At 41.9% G+C, this 20860-nt stretch overlaps 2 protein-coding genes across 3 annotated transcripts in view; one reads left to right on the top strand and one right to left on the bottom strand.

The window, feature by feature from the left end:
* INTS8 (integrator complex subunit 8) overlaps positions 1 to 19715 on the top strand; it is a 79162-nt gene extending 59447 nt beyond the window's left edge. Inside the window, exons 27-28 of one of the 2 annotated variants that reach the window (XM_074386847.1) lie at positions 18796 to 18870; positions 18955 to 19715. In XM_074386847.1, coding sequence (XP_074242948.1) covers positions 18796 to 18870; positions 18955 to 19263 — 384 coding nt within the window. In that variant the 3' untranslated portion in view covers positions 19264 to 19715. Of the gene's footprint in view, positions 1 to 2955; positions 3155 to 18795; positions 18871 to 18954 lie in introns of those variants that run through there. The other variant, XM_003938753.4, reaches the window with a different exon arrangement.
* On the bottom strand, positions 4422 to 19748 carry CCNE2 (cyclin E2). The gene is made up of 12 exons (XM_010349389.3): positions 19708 to 19748; positions 18769 to 18808; positions 18584 to 18680; positions 18452 to 18505; positions 17379 to 17530; positions 13967 to 14102; positions 11490 to 11636; positions 8482 to 8577; positions 8109 to 8243; positions 5892 to 6003; positions 5245 to 5402; positions 4422 to 4535 (listed from the first exon to the last, which is right to left on the bottom strand). The coding sequence occupies exons 2-12, from the start codon at positions 18780 to 18782 to the stop codon at positions 4422 to 4424; spliced, it is 1215 nt and encodes a 404-aa protein (XP_010347691.1). The 5' UTR covers positions 18783 to 18808; positions 19708 to 19748.
* Between the last annotated feature and the right edge of the window lie 1112 nt (positions 19749 to 20860).

Below are 20860 nucleotides of genomic sequence, written 5' to 3'. Positions count from 1 at the left end.
TTTGATGTATGGGCCAAAACATTTTAAATTGTATGGCCATATTTACTTGTCTAACATTTACTGCAGCAGTATCACCACAGGTATTTTCTTTGCTCTTTCACTTATATTAATAAATGCTCTTTATTAAGTCTTTTAAACTTTGTACTTGGACTAAAGTGTATGCCCATTGTTGAGAAGAAACAATAACAGCACTTAAAAGGAAAAAAAACATGAATGCCAGTTCCACTTGATTGGAGGCTATTCATTCTCCTTTTTCTAATTTACCCAGGGCTGGAAGGTCAATACTGAAAAATTTTCCTAGCTCCCCTTTGCTATTTCCAAACCACTTCTACTTGCATGATTTTTGAGACCCTTATTCTTTGAAGCATATACCTTCCTCACTAGCTCATGTAAGCATCTGGTTGTTCCTCTACATGTGTCAAAAGATGTGATGAATTTACCTGTCACCCTGAGCTTTACAAGTCCTTGCCAGCTTCAGCTCTGTGGAGTGTCATCTTTACTCTGTACCAGCCACTCACACCCAAAGCCATGTCTTATTGTCAGGCACAACTGTTCTGCGTATGATCTTATACTGCAACCCCACTCTCCGCCCATAACCTATCCTCCTACTTCCTGGCTCTCAAGGCCTTTACGCTCTGAGATGTTCAGGTTTGTGACTTTGTTCCCCTTCATTCCCTTCCATCTTCCCATCTCTACTCGAGTATGGCAAATACCATTCTGCACACTGAGAGATACTGATTCAGTTGGCCCAAAGTGGACCCTGGTATCCAATTTTTAAGTTTCCCAGGTAGTGTGAAGATAAACCAGGCTTGGGAACCCCTGCTATGATAGAACTACTCTTGATCAGTATTTTTAGCATCTTTACTTTATCCTTTACCTCACCTGGGAAAGCCCTAGCCCTGCATAAGTTCAAGTAATTTATGTGTTTTACTTTCTTGGGTCACTGAGACTATTGGAAAAAGTCCTACAACTAGGCCAGCAGTACATACTGGTGCTATTGCCAAACCAGTCTCCAACCTTGGTTGGCCCCTCAGCTTTTTTGTTTTACCTGCCACTAGTCGGCGGTCCACATTCTCTTTGGGGACTCTTGGACTTTCCTGTTAAGCCCCTGTCCTCTTTTCTATTCTCAGTAACTTCTTTTCCTCTTCTGTGCTTGTGATACACCAGTGAAGACTGACCAGGCCCTGTCTTCATGGATGTTACAGACTTAGGATGGTGACCTTGTGAGAGCTGGCTTCAGATTCCTATTTCATTCTCTGCTTTGTGCTTTTAAAATAACCCACAGCTGTACTCATTGTTAAGCCCACTATGTAGCAGTAAAAGAGGCTAAAGGCAAATTTTTATGCTTTGAATTCTCTCCCCTCAGTAACCTTTTAATGAGTGATTTCCTGTATTGTCAGCCTCTCCCATGGCCTATAAAAGATTTCATCCTACTACAGGTTTGTGCTGTCTGTGCCCTCTAGCCCTCTCATCCCTCTCTGCCTACCTTATGAAGCTCTTCAACCCAACAATTTGACTTCTGCCACCACTGCTCTTAACTTTTCTCTCAAGAGCCACCAAATGCCAGATCCAGTGGATACTTTTCAGTTGTTTTTCTGATTACATCTCCTTCCTTCTGGAAATTTATTCTTCTGGCTTCTCTGATCCCTATTTTAATCCACTCTTGGTTTTGATTACTGTCTACATGGAGTGTATTACTTCTCTCAAATATCTGGCTCCTATTCCATCTTGTTTCACTTTGGATTTTTATAGCCAGTTGTCTTTGGGATACCTGGTTGGTTTGAAACAACCCTGGTTATACTCTACTACCAACTTTTGCCACATGCATTCCTTCATGTTGAAATAGCATCATCCAACGATTTCTCCTATTCCCTGACTTCCCATACCTGATGATCATACCTGAATAGTAATTTCTCTTTTCAAGCCATGTATCAGAAGTCTTGTTGTTTAAGGAAATGCTAGGCTAGGCATAATGGCTCACTCCTGTAATCTTAAAATTTTGGGAGGCTGAGGTGGGTGGATCACCTGAGGTCAGGAGTTCGAGAACAGCCTGGCCAACATGATGACCCTGTCTCTACTAAAAGTACAAAAATTAGCTGGGTGAGGTGGCAGGCATCTGTAATCCCAGCTACTCAGGAGGCCGAGGCAGGAGAATCACTAGAAGGTAGCGGTGAGCCAAGATTGCGCCATTGCACACCAGCCTGGTGATAAGAGCGATATTCCGTCCCCAAAAAATGTGTTTAAATCTATAGATTTTTAAGGTTCTAAACTATGTATATTTAAGTTGGTCGAGGCACTGTATTCCACTATAGTGCTGAGCAAGTAGTTATTTTTGCACATTAAGAAAGTGGAGCCTGGGCTAGATGCAGTGGCTCATGCCTGTAATCCTAGCACTTTGGGAGGCCAAGGCAGGTGGGTCACCTGAGGTCGGGAGTTCGCGAGTTCAAGACTAGCCTGACCAACGTGGAGAAACCCTGTCTCTACTAAAAATACAAAATTAGCCAGGTGTGGTGGGGCATGCCTGTAATCCCAGCTACTCAGGAGGCTGAGGCAGGAGAATCACTTGAACCCAGGAGACGGAGGTTGCGGTGAGCTGAGATTGTGCCATTGCACTCCAGCCTGGGCAATAAGAACAAAACTCCATCTCAAAAAGACAAAAAAAAAAAAAAAAGTGGAACCGTAGTTTAATTCTAAAAATTACTATGTAGAGCTTACTTACTTTCAGTCAAATAAATTTACATGAATTAAGATAATTCCATAAACTATGGCCCAGTCCTTTCCTTCTGTGGCCCTAGTCAATCTTTTTTTCCAAGACTCTTGGGTTTTACAAGTAGAGGTTCAGTTAATCATTGAAAACCTTAGCGTTGTTAGCATGTAGGTAGCTTTATATTACTTGTACCAACAAAACTTAATTTTTGACAGACTTCTAATAACCTTACTTTTCTGTTTTGGAAGATAAAAGCCATCGGCCAGACAGAGTTGAATGCAAGCAATCCAGAAGAAGTGTTACAGCTGGCAGCGCAGAGAAGGAAAAAAAAGTTTCTCCAAGCAATGGCAAAACTTTACTTTTAAGCAGTTAATTTTGTTTAACTTTTATTTTTTAAACAATGGGCTAAAAATAAACAGTATTAAAAGGTTAAGTTTATATAATACATATGTACACATTTAGTGGTGTTTTCTTTTCAGACAAAATACTGAAATATTAGTTTAAAAACAAACTATACAGAAGACTTCATTAACAATAGCTTAAATTTATAATTTCTTCAAATGGAGAAGAGATTCACGTGTCAGATAAAATAAACTAGCTATCTAGTTTTCTAATTAAATCTATGAGGCTGGATTTTTGTAATAAAATGCTAATTTAAAATATGTAGAAGTAGCTAGCCTATGTACAGCAAGTTTTTGTGTCTTAATAAATATATTTCTAGGAGTCAGTATATATTTAAAACTCTTCTTCCTTAAGAAAATAGAAATTTAGGTCAAGTGTTAAGCTTTTATCACTTTGACACTGTCCTTATCTCACAATGTAGGAATTTAGAAAGGACCTTAACAGTTTTACAAACATAAATAAAGCCTTAGTCACTCTAAATTTAAAAAAAAAAAAACTATTTAGGGATATCTTAGAGTAATAAAGTGACTTCCTCATATAAATAGTTTGAAAGACTACTTAAGTTTTTCACCCAAATTGTGATATACAAAAAGGTTATTATCAAGCAACCTACATGTCAATAAAGCCCCACATAGGAAGGAGCCACAGCATTTATCTTGTTGATAATTTCTTTGGTACTCCCACTGTTTAGAGCACAAACTGAAGACCATGTTCATCTAAGCCTTATTAAAAAATGTGTTATGGCAAGGCAAATAAAGTAATTAAAAAACATTAAATTTCACCATTTGTAGAAATTCAAGTTTTATAATAGCTTGCTATAGCAGCTATAAATTAGTCACCTTATTACAAAACTAAATCTTTGTAAACAAGTTTAATTTTCAAGAACCAAATTGCACTAGTCAAGAGTGTAGGAATTTGAGAATCTAACAACTAGATTCAAAGTACTGTATCATTTAGTATACCCTTTAAGGTAGCACATTAAACTAAAACTCCAATGGTAAAATTTCTAGTTTATCAAGATAAACACAGTAACACTGGATCAAAGGAAAAACATTGCTATGGTATAAATGTGGCTGGCTTCTATCCAGTAAACCTTGGGAATGAAGTCACATCTTTGTAAACAAGTCCTGCTGTTTCTTTAACAATTAACATAGGAATTATAATTAAGTTTTAAAATCAAAGAATGGCAGTGTAACTTCTGAATTGGCTAGGACAATCACAGCACTATTTTCCTGTAAAACTTGAGTAGTTCATTGATACCAGTTTTACCCAATACTTGGTGAATTCCAACTTGTTTCCTTAGTTATCTTCTTTAGTGTTTTCCTGGTGGTTTTTCGGTGCTCTTCGGTGGTGTCATAATGCCTCCACTGCACACTGGTGACAGCTGTCCCCCTTTTCTGAAGGTGTTTATGTAATTTACTTCTTCCTATACATGGGAAGAAATCATGCACTGGTTTCATAAAACAAAGTCAAACCAGACTTCTGGGTACTTATTTGAGATTATTTAGGCCTAATTGTCTTTTTATGTCTTTGCAAGTGTGAATGGTTATATTCTGAATGTTTTTGTAATGCTATATACATTTTTTAACTTATGTAGACTGTTGGCATTGATGTTGAGACACTTAACAAATCTCACTTTGATTTCAAAGTAATTCTATTAACTTTTCCACATTTTATCATTTTGCCTTTGCCCATTAGAACTTTCTTTCCCGGCCGGGCGCAGTGGCTCACGCCTGTAATCCCAGCACTTTGGGAGGCCGAGGCGAGTGGATCACGAGGTCAAGAGATCAAGACCATCCTGGTCAACATGGTGAAACCCCGTCTCTACTAAAAATACAAAAAACCAGCTGGGCGTGGTGGCGCGTGCCTGTAATCCCAGCTACTCAGGAGGCTGAGGCAGGAGAATTGCCTGAACCCAGGAGGCGGAGGTTGCGGTGAGCCGAGATCGCGCCATTTCACTCCAGCCTGGGTAACAAGAGCGAAACTCCATCTCAAAAAAAAAAAAAAAACTTTCTTTCCCCTGACCATCGTATATAACTGCCTGAAGGAGTACTCTATTCCGACCATTGAGTGACTTAACTTACTAGATTCAAATAGCAAAGCCAAAAAACTCCAAAAAAAGAAAAGAAACATACCAGCATAGCCAGGTAACTTGTATGTGTCTGGATATTATGTCTGTCTTCCATAGGAATCTTCTTAAAAGTCTTCAGCTTCACTGGACTAGTACTTTTTACTACATTGACAAAAGGTACCATCCAATCTACACATTCTGAAATACTGTCCCACTCCAAACCTAATTAGAAAAAAGTTAGAAAAGCATGAAGGGTGTACATCAGAAACTATCTTGCATATGCCTAATCTACTTGCTGCTGTTTCTAAATTTTGAGATGTTTACTTTAAAAAGAAACCAAAACAAATTATAACAAGTTTAGCAAGTCAAAACATTATCACTCTCAAACTATATGACTGTGTTGAAGGGAAAAAGGACTTCAGAACTTCTTAACCAGTACCTTCTACATGAAACTGAAATGGTCAAATCCCAACCAACTCTTAAAGCAGAACTATAATGTTGATTTGTTCCAAATGTATTTAAATTCCATTTGGTCTTCTCATTTATAGATACATACTGAGTATTGGAAAGTACTTTCAACAGAAAGGAAGATTATCACTGAACAGCTAATTTTTTCTGCCAAAGTTTTAAATCCATGTGTAGCAGAATGTTAAAGTTCAGACTATAGTCCCATTAGAAGTTGTGAAAAAGTAAGACAACAAACAGTCTTACCTGAGGCTTTCTTAACCACTTCAATGGAGGTAAAATGGCACAAGGCAGCAGCAGTCAGTATTCTGTACTGGAACTCTAATGAATCAACGGCTAGAATACACAGATCTAAAAGCTAACAAAGGAAAAAAAGCACAAGCAATTTAGGAGAAGGATGAGTACTAAATGTCTCTTGCTGAAACTTGAGGGATCTAGAGATAAATAAGCCACCAACCTGAAGGAAGTAGACAAGGAAGGATTGCTGCAGTACAGTGTGACATGTACTAGCAGGAAGGGCACCTAATCCAGATTGGAAAAGATAGTGATGGCCTCAAGTTGCCATAAAAGAGTCTTATAAGGTAGCCAGGAAGATTGGGAGGCAGAGAATGTTCTAGGTATAGGAACATCACTTGGAACTCAGTTCACAGTAGTTCGGAACTCCTAAGATGAAAAATATGAAATAAGCAAGGAGCACCTTTCCTTCATTTCTGATCAAGGATAAGGGGTGGTGGCTAGAGCTATGGTCTAGATTGTATCACAAAGGGTCTTTAAGAAGTCAGAACTTCATAGGTTGATTCTTGTAGTTTTACTGGAAGATTTTTAAATCAAAGTTCCATTTTAAGAAAGATAGAATGGAGTGAAGCAGACAGATTAGAAGGAAACATATTTGGTTTTTTTTTTTTTTGAGACGGAGTTTCGCTCTTGTTACCCAGGCTGGAGTGCAATGGCGCGATCTCGGCTCACCGCAACCTCCGCCTCCTGGGTTCAGGCAATTCTCCTGCCTCAGCCTCCTGAGTAGCTGGGATTACAGGCCCGCGCCACCATGCCCAGCTAATTTTTTGTATTTTTAGTAGAGACGGGGTTTCACCATGTTGACTGGGATGGTCTCGACCGCTTGACCTTGTGGGCCTCCCAAAGGATTAAATCCCCTCCCTGGGATTAAAGGCGTGAGCCACCGCGCCCAGCCACATATTTGTTAAGCAGTGAGATTAGTTAAAAGGCTGTATAATCCAGGCAATAAGAGCTGAACAAGTAGCAATGGGATGGTATAGTATAAAAGGGCTAGATTTCATAGATTTGAAATACTTATTGTAGTGGAATTAAACTTAAAATCTGTTTGTCCTCATTGGTCCACAATGTAGGAGAAATGGGAGAAGAGTTGTGAATTTGAAGTGAACTATTACTATTATATACTCTAGAAACTCCACATTGTTTATCAGCTTATCAAAGATTTACCCTGTTAAAAGGATACAGCTGCCTAAGGCAGTTTTGGGATGTGAGGAATTCTGGATGAAAAAATTAAGCTTTTATAATAAAAAGTTTTACAAAGTAAACCAATTCTAGTATATACTTAAAATTGGTTATCCAATTTGAGTATTCATAACATGCTGGATTTAAGCACCACTGCCCACAAATTTTAACCTAGGTGACCTAATACTCCTCCCCAAATGTCTTCCCTATGTTAGATTTTCACATCCCACACAGAATAAGGAACGTAGATTTTCTTCATGTTATATGGCAGATACAGCAGCCTTAAGATTACTTACTAGAAATAAGAAAGAAAATTTTTAAAAAAAATTTTTTGAGATGGAGTCTCGCTGTTGCTCAGGCTAAAGTGCAGTGGTGCAATCTTGGCTCACTGCAACCTCCGTCTCCCGGGTTCAAGCAATTCTCCTGCCTCAGCCTCCCAAAAGTAACATGTTGGCCAGGCTGGTCTCAAAATCCTGACCTCAAGTGATCTGCCTGCCTCAGCCTCCTAAGCGCTGGCATTACAGACTGGAGCCACAGCACCTGGCCAAGTCCTCCTCCTCTAATTACTTACTTTGCTAAATATGCTAGCCTAGAACAGTTTAATTTGAATTTATATTCTAAAAAAATTTTTAACAAAGTAATCTTAATTCTAATATTTAACTTAGGTATTCTATGTATCCAAATGTAAAGACATCATACAGAATAATTATGCCATTATAAAGCTTAAACACAACTGGCTAAAAAATACTTTTCCCCCATTTTATACCCAAAAGAGATACTTTAGTATAAAGTGTAAGGACTTTGTTTTCCAGAAATATTAAGCAACATAAACACTGGGGACAGAACTTTATACATCAAAAGTTTTGGTTTAGAATTAAGGAGTGAATTCAGTACGTCATTATTTTGTGGTATAGCCTATTTTAAGACTATATATGCATTAAAACCTGTAATAATAACATTACCATTTTAATCAATAAAAAATGTCAGTACCTGAGCTATTTGAATGAATGTTTCCTGAGAATACTGAGGTAGAAGAACTTTAGGAGCATCTTTAAGAGCATCAACTTGGAGAAAAAGATTTAGCCAGGAGATGACTGTTACAGGACAAAGTTCCCATTTTAAAGCCTGTTAACAAAATGTTAAAATTCCTGTTAATGAATGTAAACACACACACCACATTATAGAGTTTAGTGGTTAATTCCCCATCCAACCATGACCATTGTCAATATTTTGATGCATTAACCTAGTAGAATTGGATCCTAATACAAATCTCAGTTTTGACTTTTTACATTGTATTTGAGATTTGATCATAACTTACTTAGTAACATTTTCTTTTTTGCAACTAGGAAAACATAATTATTACCTTTAATATAATGAGTTCCATCTTTAAGATATCCTCTTCACTGCAAGCACCATCAGTGACATAAGCAAACTCTTGGAGTTTAGGAGCGTAGATTTCCTTTAAATTATAATTTTTTTATTGAGCACAATTGAGATAGAAATTAAAAGAACCACAAATGTTCCTCACTTTACAATGGGATTACATCCCAATAAACCAAACAATTGTTTAAGTAGAAAGTGCATTTTTTTTTCTCTTAGAGAAATAACCAACACAAAAAAGTGCATTTTCTTTTTTTTTTTTTTTTTTGAGATGAAGTGTCTCACTCTGTTGCCAGGCTGGAGTACAGGGGCACTATCTTGGCTCACTGCAACCTCCATCTCTCAGGTTCAAGCCATTCCCCTGCCTCAGCCTCCTGAGTAGCTGGGACTACAGGCACTCACCACCATGCTTGGCTATAATTTTTTTGTATTTTAGTAGAGATGGGGTTTCACCATGTTGGCCAGGATGGTCTCCATCTCCTGACCTCACGATCTGTCTGTTCCAACCTCCCAAAGTGCTGTGATTACAGGCGTGAGCCACCACACCCAACCTTTTTTTTCTTTTTGAGGCAGTCTCACTCTGTCACTCAGGCTGGAGTGCAGTGGCACAATCCTGGCTCACTGCAACCTTTGCCTTCAAGGCACAACATTCTTGTGCCTCAGCCTACCCAGTAGCTGGGTTTACAGGCATGCACCACCACACCCAGCTACTTTTTGTATTTTCACTAGAGACAGGATTTCACCATGTAATCCAGGCTGGTCTCAACTCCTGACCACAAATGATTCACCCGCCTCAGCCTCCCACAGCACTGAGATTACAGGTGTGGGCCACTGCACCTGACCAGGAAGTGGATTTTCAACTTACAATATTTTCAACCTATGCAGACATTGCCCTGTTGTATGTCAAGGAGCATAATGAATGCAGGTTACTTTTCAACCATCATAAAGTCAAACCATGGTAAGTAGGGGACCGTCTATATATACAAATCACATATAGGCTTCAGATTTAAGGACAACCTCACTAAGTAATTGCAAATCTTAGTAAAACAATTCTACTATAATCAAAACAGTAGTAAGATATTTTCATATCTAGGTATCTAAATTAGCAACTGTTGATTATTGAAACTTCATAGAATTGACTTTGAATTTTCATTAATACAACTAGAATATCTTGTCATTACAATTTAAAACAGCCAAACTTGTTTTAAAATTGCCTAATATGTTGGTCAGATCAAAAGGAGACACCCTGCTTGGTGCAGTGCAGCAGCTCACACCTATAATCCCAGCACTTTGGGAGGCTGAGGTGGGAGGATCACCTGAGCCCAGGAGTTTTAAGAGCAACATAGAGAAACCTTGTCTCTACAAGAAAAAATAGCCAGGCATGGTAGTGCATCCCTGTAGTCTCAGCTATTCCAGAGGCTGAGGTGGGAGGATTGCTGTAGCTGGGGAGATTGTGGTGACCTGTGATAGTGTCACTGCAACCAGCCTGGGTGACAGAGCAAGACCCTGTCTCAAAAAACAAAAATCAAAAGACACCCAACAAATAAGATCTAGAAACTAAAAATATTTCCTTTACCCTAGTACAAAAATATGATAATCAAAATATACTTCATACAGCTTGGCTGACGGGTCTGTTTTAGCACTCCAGAGAAGAAGTAGAATCATCAAAGGATTAGAAGACGTGTCTCCCACATAGAACAGGCTAAAAGACCAGGATTTCAGTCTAGAAAGATGTCTAAAAAAGTGTAATTTCAAGTAAGGATAGACTGAATACAAATTTATGTGCCAAATTCGGCAGATGTGGGGATGGCTCTTAAAGCTCAAAAGACATCTTTTTTTTTTTTTTTTTGAGATGGAGTTTCGCTCTTGTTACCCAGGCTGGAGTGCAATGGCGCGATGTCGGCTCACCGCAACCTCCGCCTCCTGGGCTCAAGCAATTCTCCTGCCTCAGCCTCCCGAGCTGGGATTACAGGCACGCGCCACCATGCCCAACTAATGTTTTGTATTTTTAGTAAAGACGGGCTTTCACCATATTGACCAGGATGGTCTCGATCTCTTGACCTCGTGATCCACCCGCCTGGGCCTCTCAAAGTGCAGGGATTACAGGTGTGAGCCACCATGCCCGGCCTCAAAAGACATTTTTTAAAAAATACACTTAAAAAATTAATATATGATCACAGTCCCTAACTCTCAAAATGATACCATCTATGAAAGTTTTAGATGAAAGTATTAATGATATCCATCATGTATTAAAGTAAATTGAGCTTACGCAAAGGAAAAAAGAAAGGAGTTGCCTTCTATCATGGCAGCACTGCTGGATATAAAAATATTGGGCTGGATAAACCATTATTCTAATCCAACACAGTATTCATTTCATTTTATTAGCTGTTTAGTTTTCAAAGGTCATTCTACTGAATACAAATGCTATAATTATGTATATAAATAGAGCATCAATATATTTCATTTGGCAGAATGAGCCATGGGACATTTCACCTATATACTAATCCCAGAATTTAAACCAGAGACTTGTAATAAGGCTCAGACATTACAGAGGGAACTATGATAATTTATCATTCATCCCTGTGATAATGTTCAGAAAATGTACAGGTATTGATCGACTTAACCTATGCAACTTACGACCATTCGACTTTACGACCACAATCGCTAGCCACGACTGCTCCACGTCTGGCAGCGCAAATGTTGCCCAGCTGGGCGCCCGACAGTGCGGACCAGCTTCTGGCAGCACTACCATCTCCACGTGCACCATTTCAACTGTACATATAGCCTACTCAACTTACGACCAAATCGTGTTACGACCGTTCCGCGGTCCTGACCGTGGTCGTAAATCGAGCACTGCCTGTACTGAGAAACAAAAACATTCACTTTCCTAAGGAGTTAATATAAAACATGGTATTCTCTGGGATTAGTATGTTGATTTAAAAAAAAAAAGTTTGGGATAAATATATCTGAGGATAAACTTTGAGAACTTACCTCAAGTTTGGAAGCAATGAATAATGAGGTAATTCCAATGAGTTGAAGCATATTTTTATTTATATCCTTTTGTGTCAACATAAATCTATCAAAAAAGTCTTGTGCAAGATAAAATGTTTCCCTATGCAGTGTGTATACTTCACATACCTAGAGAAGAATCCAAACATTTAAATATCCTCTGAATTTCTCCAAATTAGAAAGTCATTTCTTAGCATTTCAGACTTTACATTTAAGCCAAACTGACAGCAAAGCTAAGACAGGAAAGGAAAAAAGAAACTAACATGAACTATTAGGATAAACAAATCTATTACCACATTTACTAGTTTTATAGTTTTTTTTTAAACATCATTTATTTTTCATATTTTACTGCACTGGTTAAGAATTATCGAAAGATACTGAACGGTTAACGTTGGTGATAAAATCTTAATCCCTTGTTTCTGACTTTAATGGGAATTGCCCTGATGCTTTACTACTGTTACTGTTGTTATTAATAATAATAAATAGTATCTGTCATTTCCACACTTATAGGGAAAGCTTTTAATTCTCACAATAACTCTGTAAGTAGGTACCATTATCAACATTTTGGAGGTGAGGAAATAGAAATACATACCAGAGTTCTTTTTTTTTTGGAGACAGGGTCTCAACTTTGTCACCCAGGCTGGAGTATGCAGTAGTGGCACTGCAAACTCCTGAGTTCAGGCAATTCTCCTGCCTTAGCCTCCTGAGAAGCTGAGATTACCAGTGTGTGTCACCATGTCAGACTACTTTTTTGTGTTTTTAGTAGAGATGGGATTTTGCCATGTTGGCCAGCCTGGTCTTGAACTCCTAGCCCTCCTTGGCCTCCGAAAATGCTGGCATTACAGTTATGAGCCACCACACCCGGCCACATGAGTTTCTAATAATGGATTAAAAAAAAAAAAATCTCTGCTGGCTGAGTGCAGTGGCTCACACCTGTAATCCCAGCACTTTGGAAGGTCACAGTGAACAGATCACTTGAGGTCAGGAGTTCAAGACCAGCCCAGCCAATATGGTGAAACCCCATCTCTATTAAAAATACAAAATTTAGTCATGCATGGTGGCCCGTGCCTGTAATCCCAACTACTCAGGAGGCTGAGGCAGAAGAGTCACTTGAACCTGGCAGGCAGAGGTTGCAGTGAGCCAAAATCATGCCGTTGTACTCCAGCCTGGGTGACAAAATTGAAGCTCTGTCTCAAAAAAAAAGAATGTTGAATTTCAAAAAAATGTCTTTCACATCTGTTGAGATCTCAGCATTTTTCTCATTTATTGTTAAGGTAATAAATTAATAGATTTTCAAATGTTGAATCAAGTTTGCATTCCTAGACTAAAGAATAAACTAAGACAAAGTAGAGTTCAACATTGCTGGATTTGATATATTCTGTAGGCTGTTGCATATGTAATCATATTTAGGCAAAAACAGGAATAAATTGAATAGGGTAGCCACTGGATAAATATCAGTATAACAAAAAGGAAAAAATTAAAAATTAACGTAATTGTGCTTAAGTTGATTCCATGATCACTAGACACTCAGAAAAAGTCAAAACCCAATGCCTTCTTGTGCCCATGATTAAAATCCAATTTTTCCTTCTAGTCAGAATAAGGAAAAAAAAATGACCTGAGATGCAAAAGGACATTTTATAGTCTTAAAAACTTTCCTAATAGCTTCTGAGAGCTATTCCTGCCATGTGCTACTCCTCCAAAAAGTCTATGGTCTTTTTTTCCTGAGAAGGCTTCATCTCTGTCTTAAAGACAGACTACAGAGCAAATATCCAAGAGTTGGAGAGAAAATCAGTTTGTCATCAACATAAGTAATCATTTCCTCAATAATAATTTGAGACTTTATTTTACAGTTATTATCCAGAGAAAGGGAATAAACCTAAACAAGAGAAAGAATTCTGGCACAAATCTATAGAGACTTCAGGATCACCATTCCTTTAAATTAGTGGTATAGTATATTTCTGAAAAGAACAGAAGAACATAATAAAGAGAAGGAACTGGAAGCATAGAGAGCTCAGGGCTTCCAGATATCCATAGTCTCATTATGGTTTAGAATACAGAAACCAGGATTCCTCATCATCGTTTGATTTTGGTAATGCAGAAAAAGACTTCAGAGGGCCCAGAAGCCTAGATCTAGTTCACTCTGTATAGCAGAATTCAAAACCTAATTAACTATACATTCTATTCACCTTGAGTATCTGTGGCTTCTAGAACAGCAGCTGGTACATAGCAGTATCCACAGATAACAGGAATTCTGAATTGGGTTTCGTTATATGTAGTAGCTTTGTTACGATTTTACTCTTATAGAGTTACTTTCCACTTTGGGTACCATCAACTACAATAAGTACCTCAAAAAAGCTTCCTGGGGATGGACAATAAACTCAGAGTACATGGAAAGCACATTTACAGCTAAATATTTTTCCATCATATAGGGAAAGGAAATTTGTATTGCTGGAACATACCTCTAAAAGCCAGTCTAGAAGTACAGACCTCATCTGTGGTTCCAAGTCAGAATGCAGAACTTCAAAATGTTTGTCATGAACATATCTGCTCTCCTTTTTTAACATGTTTAGCCAGACTTCCTTTGAACATCCCCAGCTATGGAAAGAGAGAAAAACAAAACATACATATATATATAATATATTTGAGAAAGTCTTGCTTTGTTGCCCAGGCTAGAGTACAGTGGCACAATCTTGGCTCACTATAATATCCATCTCCTGGGTTCAAGTGATTCTTGTGCCTCAACCTCCCAAGTAGCTGGGGGTTACAGGTGCTGGCCACGAAGCCTGGCTAATTTTTGTATTTTTAGTAGAGATGGGGTTTCACCATGTTGGCTGAACTGGTCTCAAACTCCTGACCTCAAGTGATCTGCCTGGTTCACTCTCAAAGTGCTGGGATTATAAGTGTGACCCACCATGACACGCCAAAAACTGTAATTTAAATTGTGCAATCCATGTAATATACAAGCTGTTTCACAGAGAGAAAATTCAACTTTCAGACAGTGAAATCCAATTTTTAATTAGAGCTTAGAAGAAACTCTTAAATAAGAAAAAAAACTCCTACCTCAATTTTTGGAAACCATTTCCTTTGTGTGAATAAACAGAAGGCTGAAATAACACACTGAGAACCTGCACTACGATCATCTAAACCTGCAGATTTCAAGAGAGTGCTTTCTTGTCTCACTTATTTATACTTTATAAAGGTTGCTGTTAAAAGATAACCATGTTGCTCTTCCCCTAAGTGGTCTGAGGTAATCTGTGAAAATAGTTGGCTATTCACTTGACCTGGAAAACCCCACAAAATCATGCAAATCAAGAGGTTCAAATCTTTGTGTTCACTGTAGGAACATTTATGAAACTGCCCAGGCCATCAAGGATATGCATATACAAAAAACCACGAAATGGCTGGGCATGGTGACTCACGCCTGTAATCCCTGCACTTTGGGAGGCTGAGGCAGGTGGATCACTGTGGTCAGGAGTTCGAGACCAGCCTGACCATATGGTGAAACCCCATTTCTACTAAAAATAAAACAAAAAATTAGCTGGGCGTGGTGGCACACACCTGTAATCCCAGCTACTCAGGCAGCTGAGGCAGGAGGACTGCTTGAACCTGGGAGGTGGAGGTTGCAGTGAGCTGAGACTGGGCCACTGTACTCCAGCCTGGGCAAAAGAGGAAGACTCCATCTCAAAAAGAAAAAAAAAATGCAGAGAGTAATGCTGAACTTAAGGGTTTAGATGTAGATTCTCTGGTCATTGAGCATCTCGAAGTGAACAAAGCACCTAGGATGTGCTGACAGACCTACAGAGCTCATGGTTGTATTAACTCATACATGATCTCTCCCTGCCACATCGAGATATCTTTGGTGAAAAGGAACAAATTGTTCCTAAACCAGAAGAGGTTGCCCAGAAGAAAAAGATATCCCAGAAAAAACTAAATAAACAAAAACTTATGGCACAGGAGTAAATTTAGCATTAAAATAAATGCAATTAAAAGTCAAAAAAAGCCGGGCGCAGTGGCTCAAGCCTGTAATCCCAGCACTTTGGGAGGCCGAGGCGGGTGGATCACGAGGTCAAGAGATCGAGACCATCCTGGTCAACATGGTGAAACCCCATCTCTACTAAAAATACTAAAAATTAGCTGGGCATGGTGGCATGTGCCTGTAATCCCAGCTACTCAGAAGGCTGAGGCAGGAGAATCGCCCGAAACCAGGAGGCGGAGGTTGCGGTGAGCCAAGATCGCGCCATTGCACTCCAGCCTGGGCAACAAGAGCGAAACTCTGTCTCCAAAAAAAAAAAAAAAAAAAAAAAAAGCCGGGCGTGGTGGCTCAAGCCTGTAATCCCAGCACTTTGGGAGGCCGAGGCGGGTGGATCACGAGGTCGAGAGATTGAGACCATCCTGGTCAACATGGTGAAACCCCATCTCTACTAAAAATACAAAAAATCAGCTGGGCATGGTGGCTCGTGCCTGTAATCCCAGCTACTCAGGAGGCTGAGGCAGGAGAATTGCCTGAACCCAGGAGGCGGAGGTTGCAGTGAGCCGAGATCGCGCCATTGCACTCCAGCCTGGGTAACAAGAGCGAAACTCTGTCTCAAAAAAAAAAAAAGTTGAAAAAAAAAAAAAAAAGGTGCACACCTGTAATCTCAGCACTTTGGGAGGCCAAGGCGGGCCGATCACGAGGAAGAGATAGCGACCATCCCAAGAAACAAGAGGTGTTTGGCTAGCAAAAAGAAAAAAAAAAAAGAGAGACCATCCTGGCCAAAATGGTGAAACCCTGTCTCTACTAAATACACAAAAATTAGCTGGTCATGGTGGCACACACCTGTAGTCCCAGCTACTTGGGAGGCAGAGGTTGCAGTGAGCTGAGATTACGCCACTGCACTCCAGCCTGGCGACAGAGCAAGACTCTGTCTCAAAAAAAAAAAAAAGTTTTCTCAAGAGTAATAGGAAAAAAATATTTAAAGCATGTGATCACAGCCAAGAGAAGTCTCAATCACCTCTATAGCAGGGTCACCTGTGGGGTGGGTAAGGCAGGACAGAGTGCAGAGAAAGGGAGATTGGTGAGTTTAAATGTCTGATTCCGGCCGGGCGCGGTGGCTCAAGCCTGTAATCCCAGCACTTTGGGAGGCCGAGGTGGGTGGATCACAAGGTCAAGAGATCGAGACCATCCTGGTCAACATGGTGAAACCCCGCCTCTACTAAAAATACAAAAAAAAATTAGCTGGGCATGGTGGCGCGTGCCTGTGATCCCAGCTACTCAGGAGGCTGAGACAGGAGAATTGCCTGAACCCAGGAGGCGGAGGTTGCGGTGAGCCGAGATCGCGCCATTGCACTCCAGCCTGGGTAACAAGAGCGAAACCCCGTCTCAAAAAAAAAAAAAAAAAAAAGTCTGATTCCATTAACTTGCTTATTAAGGCCAATCATAATACACTACATGTTTTGTATAAGCTGTACCTCTTAGTTATACTCATGAACTAGAAAAAAAAAGCATAGACCTTACTAAGAAATAAATAGGGTTCATAGATTAATTGAAAAAGCTTCCTTTGAGTTGAAACTGCAAGGAACAAGAATAAAAATTTTAAAGGAAAAGCTGAACATGTAAAAATGCTTCTAATCTTAACAAAAAAATTCAATCCCATTAAGTCTTTACAGTACTCAGCAAGCAAATGAAAATAACTTTATAGAATCGGTGTTTTAAATACCCCTATCATTTGTAAACAGCCCTACTATCAGATAAAATGATACATGCTTACATATTAGTAAACAATTTTTACAACTTTTTCTATTTTATAATGACAGCAAAAGACAAAATAATGCCATATATTAAATCAGCACAATTTTGTATCTTTGAAATAAAATTACTGAAATTTTTCTTACCTTAAATCAGGCAAAGGTGAAGGATTAATAAAAAGATTTTTAAATCTGTAATTTGTAAATCTGGAGAAATCACTTGTTCCTATTTCTTTGTGAGGTGTTTCAATGATAATGCAAGGACTGATCCCCCCAGATAATACAGGTGGCCAACAATTCTGTCAAAAAGAAAAGAAAAATATCAATTTGTGCAAGGGAAACCTTAGTTTTTGTCATAGATCTTTCATAAATGAAAGTTAATACATCTAAAGAATCTGTAATTTTAGCTAACATAGATGGCAACATAGTTAATTTGACATTCATATTTTATAAACAACCCATATAGCTCATGTTAATTTTTATAAAGAGTAACAGGATGTTTTAGACAACAAAATGCAATTCTGGTAATAGAAGACGCTAGCTAGGTGTTGAAGGAAGATAGTAATAAAATACATCTGTGGCCTAAAATACTAATCACCTTCAACATCATAGAATTGCATTTCTCTGTATCTTGCAATAGTAGCAGGGACTTTTTAAAATAAAAAGCTTTTTTAAAAAAAGTCTGCTCTGATACTTTTTAATATTTGAAGGCAAAACCTTAAAACTGGAATCAAGTGGAACCAATTACTTAAAGGATCTTTTTCCCAATAATGCTGGTTTCAAAGGGAATCACTATCTCCAAAGTGCTTTCCGTACAAAAACACATAGGAAGAAGAGATACCAAAGGGCTGCATGCCAGGCTGTCAGTGATCTCACATCCTATTTATGCCCAAGGAGCAGCTATTAGGACCGTCTACTAGAGTCTGCGAGGGAACAAAGAGCAGTATATTGGATAGATTAGGCGGGCCCGGGTGCACCAGGCAGCTCCAAGAGGGAGGGATTTACAAAAAGGAACCAGCTGCTTGAAGGCACTTACTCTGCAGCTGTAGTAGGATTCGGGCACATACAAACCCCCCCAAAGATAAGCGCTTTCCTGCTGACCTCTAGGGGCATTGAAAGTGTCAGAGAAATCTATTGAAAAGCAATAAACACATAATTCTATTCTTATTCGTCTATCCTCCATTTCCTCCCCAAAACCACCCAGCCCAATTCTGCATTACCCTAATTTCATACTGATGTTTCTTGGTGACCTCCTCTCTTCTTTTTTTGACATCCTGGAAAACAGAAAAGATCATTTGTAAACTAAAGTCCCAACGTGAAATTTCGTTCCTCCCTCTTTCTCCTTAAATCACCTGGGTTGTCTTCCTCTTCTTGGCCTGGATTATTTGGGCGTCTTGGGGGGATTCCGTCTGGCTGGGCTGGGGCTGCTGCTTAGCCTGTATACGGCTACTGTGATGAATTTTTAAAAAGGAAGTGTAATTAATAAGTCAAAGGCAGCAACTAATTTGAAACATGTCTCTAAGACAGAAAATGTTACCTTCGTCTTGACATTCTCTTCTTTCAGGTGTATAAAACCTCTGAAGGGGGAAGAGGAAAAGCCGCAGTCAAGTACATTGTCATTCACATTCTCCAAGTGCCAGTAAGACGCTGATTCGGGGGTTTTAGCTCCGTCCCTCGGAAGAGGGCCTGGGCCGAGTGACCCTGCCGTCTTCTGTGCTGTTAGCTAGCTCCTGGTAATTCATTTTGGATACACGCCTGCATCTCCTCAACTGAAAATTTACCAAAAATCTACCAAGCACTCCCGGCACCTGGAACGCGCAGGGAAGCACCTCTTCCCCAAACGGGTTTTTCTGGGTCTTCCACCCTCTCCCCCGTACACCGAGATTGGGGCTTGGGCAGCGCCCCCACGTCCCGCCTCCCGTCCTGGACGAGCGCGGAGAGGGGGTTGTGGAGGCGAAGGGCTGTGGAGAAGCCGGTTCCGCGCCAATTCGGAGAGCGGCGGTGGCGGGCAAGCAGGGGGCGGAGGAACTGACTGGTGTCACGGCCTCCAGTCTCCTTTCCCTCCTTCCCGGTCCCGACCCCCTACCGCCGCTCAGAGGGGCGCCGGGACCCCAACTCCTGACGGGAGGCGGGAGGCAGGGAAAGGAGCTAAAGAAAGGGGAGACTGGCCTGGCCGGGAACTTTCCTCCCCATGGAGGGGACCCGGCCTCCCTTCCTCTCTCCCCCGAGATAGGTCCCCGAATGAGGGTGGTATAGAGCAGTCCCCAGAATGAGGGGCGGCTCTTCAAGCCCCGCCGCTTCCCGGTCCCCTGCCAAGGGTCCTGACAGGGACGGAACGCGCGGACTCATGACCCCCAGTCGCCTAGCTTTCAGCCCTCCCGTATTTCCAACCCTGAGGCTCCCGCCTGCGGTGAGGGACCGGCCCAGCTGGGCTTTCTTTCCTCCCGCATCCCCCTTACGCGCAGCAGCTCCTCACCGCCAAACCCGCTACAGCTCAGCTCAGCTGGCGCCGGCGCCAACCCAATATATAGGCCGGGCCGGGCCCGCCCCGCACGCATGCGCCTCAGACTGACACCTCCGGACAGCGCGCTCCCAGCTCCCGCCCGCCGGTCCGTCCGCGCGCCCGCGCGTCGCGCCCTGTCCTCACTAAGCACCCGCCACCCGGAGCGGCCGTGGGGTGGACTCTCCCAGGCTTTCGGTCCCCGTTCACCACGCCCCACGGTGCGGCCGGCGGCGGCTGGGAGACTCCTCAGAGGCTCCTTTTCCGCTGCTGGCCTCCCCGCCGCCCAGCTCCCGCGTCTCCCGCCAGTTTGCTCTTGCCCTATCCCACTGCAAATCCTGGATTTCGGGGCTGTCAGGCTGCGGCTCTGTCCGGGCGCATGACAGGGGACGCGACTCAGGTGAGCATAGGGTGGCTGGGGCGCACCCTGGCAGTCCCGCCAAGGCCTGAGAGTACCCGGGTCTTTCCTGAGCTACGCGGGGACCTCGGGCCCGCCCCTGGGGGAGGAGCGAAGCGTTGACTGACGAGCTGGCCAATGGGAGGCGCGGGCGGCAGTACAACGTGGAGCGGCTGCAGAATGTAAACACCGCTCCGCCGCGCGCCGGGACACGTGCGTCTCTGAGAGCTCGGGTCCCGGCCCCGCGACCACCCGCAGCCCGCTCCGCCAGTCCTGCGCTGCACGCCCAGGGAAGGCATCTCCAGTCCGCCCACCCAGGTACGTATCAACCCTGCTTTCCAGCTCCCCCGACCGGGTTTCCCTCCCCATGGACGGGTCGCTCCCCTAGCCCGCTGCCCTGCCCCTGCAATGGCCTCTAGCTGCCACCCCGCAGTCCCCGCTCTGGAAACGCTCGCGCCACGCCGCGCCCTCCCTTGCTCCTTCCCTTCCCCACCTCCAATTCCGGGGTCTCCGAGGGTAAAATCCCTCTCCCTAGCGGGGCCCGGGAACGGCATTCCCCCTCCCCGTCAGCACGGTGGTCCCACGGGATCTGGCCGGGTGGGAAGAACGGTCGCCACCACGTGCCTGCCCGGGCCTGCCTGCCGCGCCCCGCCCCGCCGCTGCAGCCAGCGCGCCTTGCGGAGCCCGCGCGAGCCGCCAGCGCGGGAGGGCGCCGAGCGCTATTGGGAAGAG

This window comes from Saimiri boliviensis, chromosome 15 (genome assembly GCF_048565385.1).
Source record: "Saimiri boliviensis isolate mSaiBol1 chromosome 15, mSaiBol1.pri, whole genome shotgun sequence".
Taxonomy (NCBI): domain Eukaryota; kingdom Metazoa; phylum Chordata; class Mammalia; order Primates; family Cebidae; genus Saimiri; species Saimiri boliviensis.
This window is presented reverse-complemented; position numbering and strand designations above follow the sequence as displayed.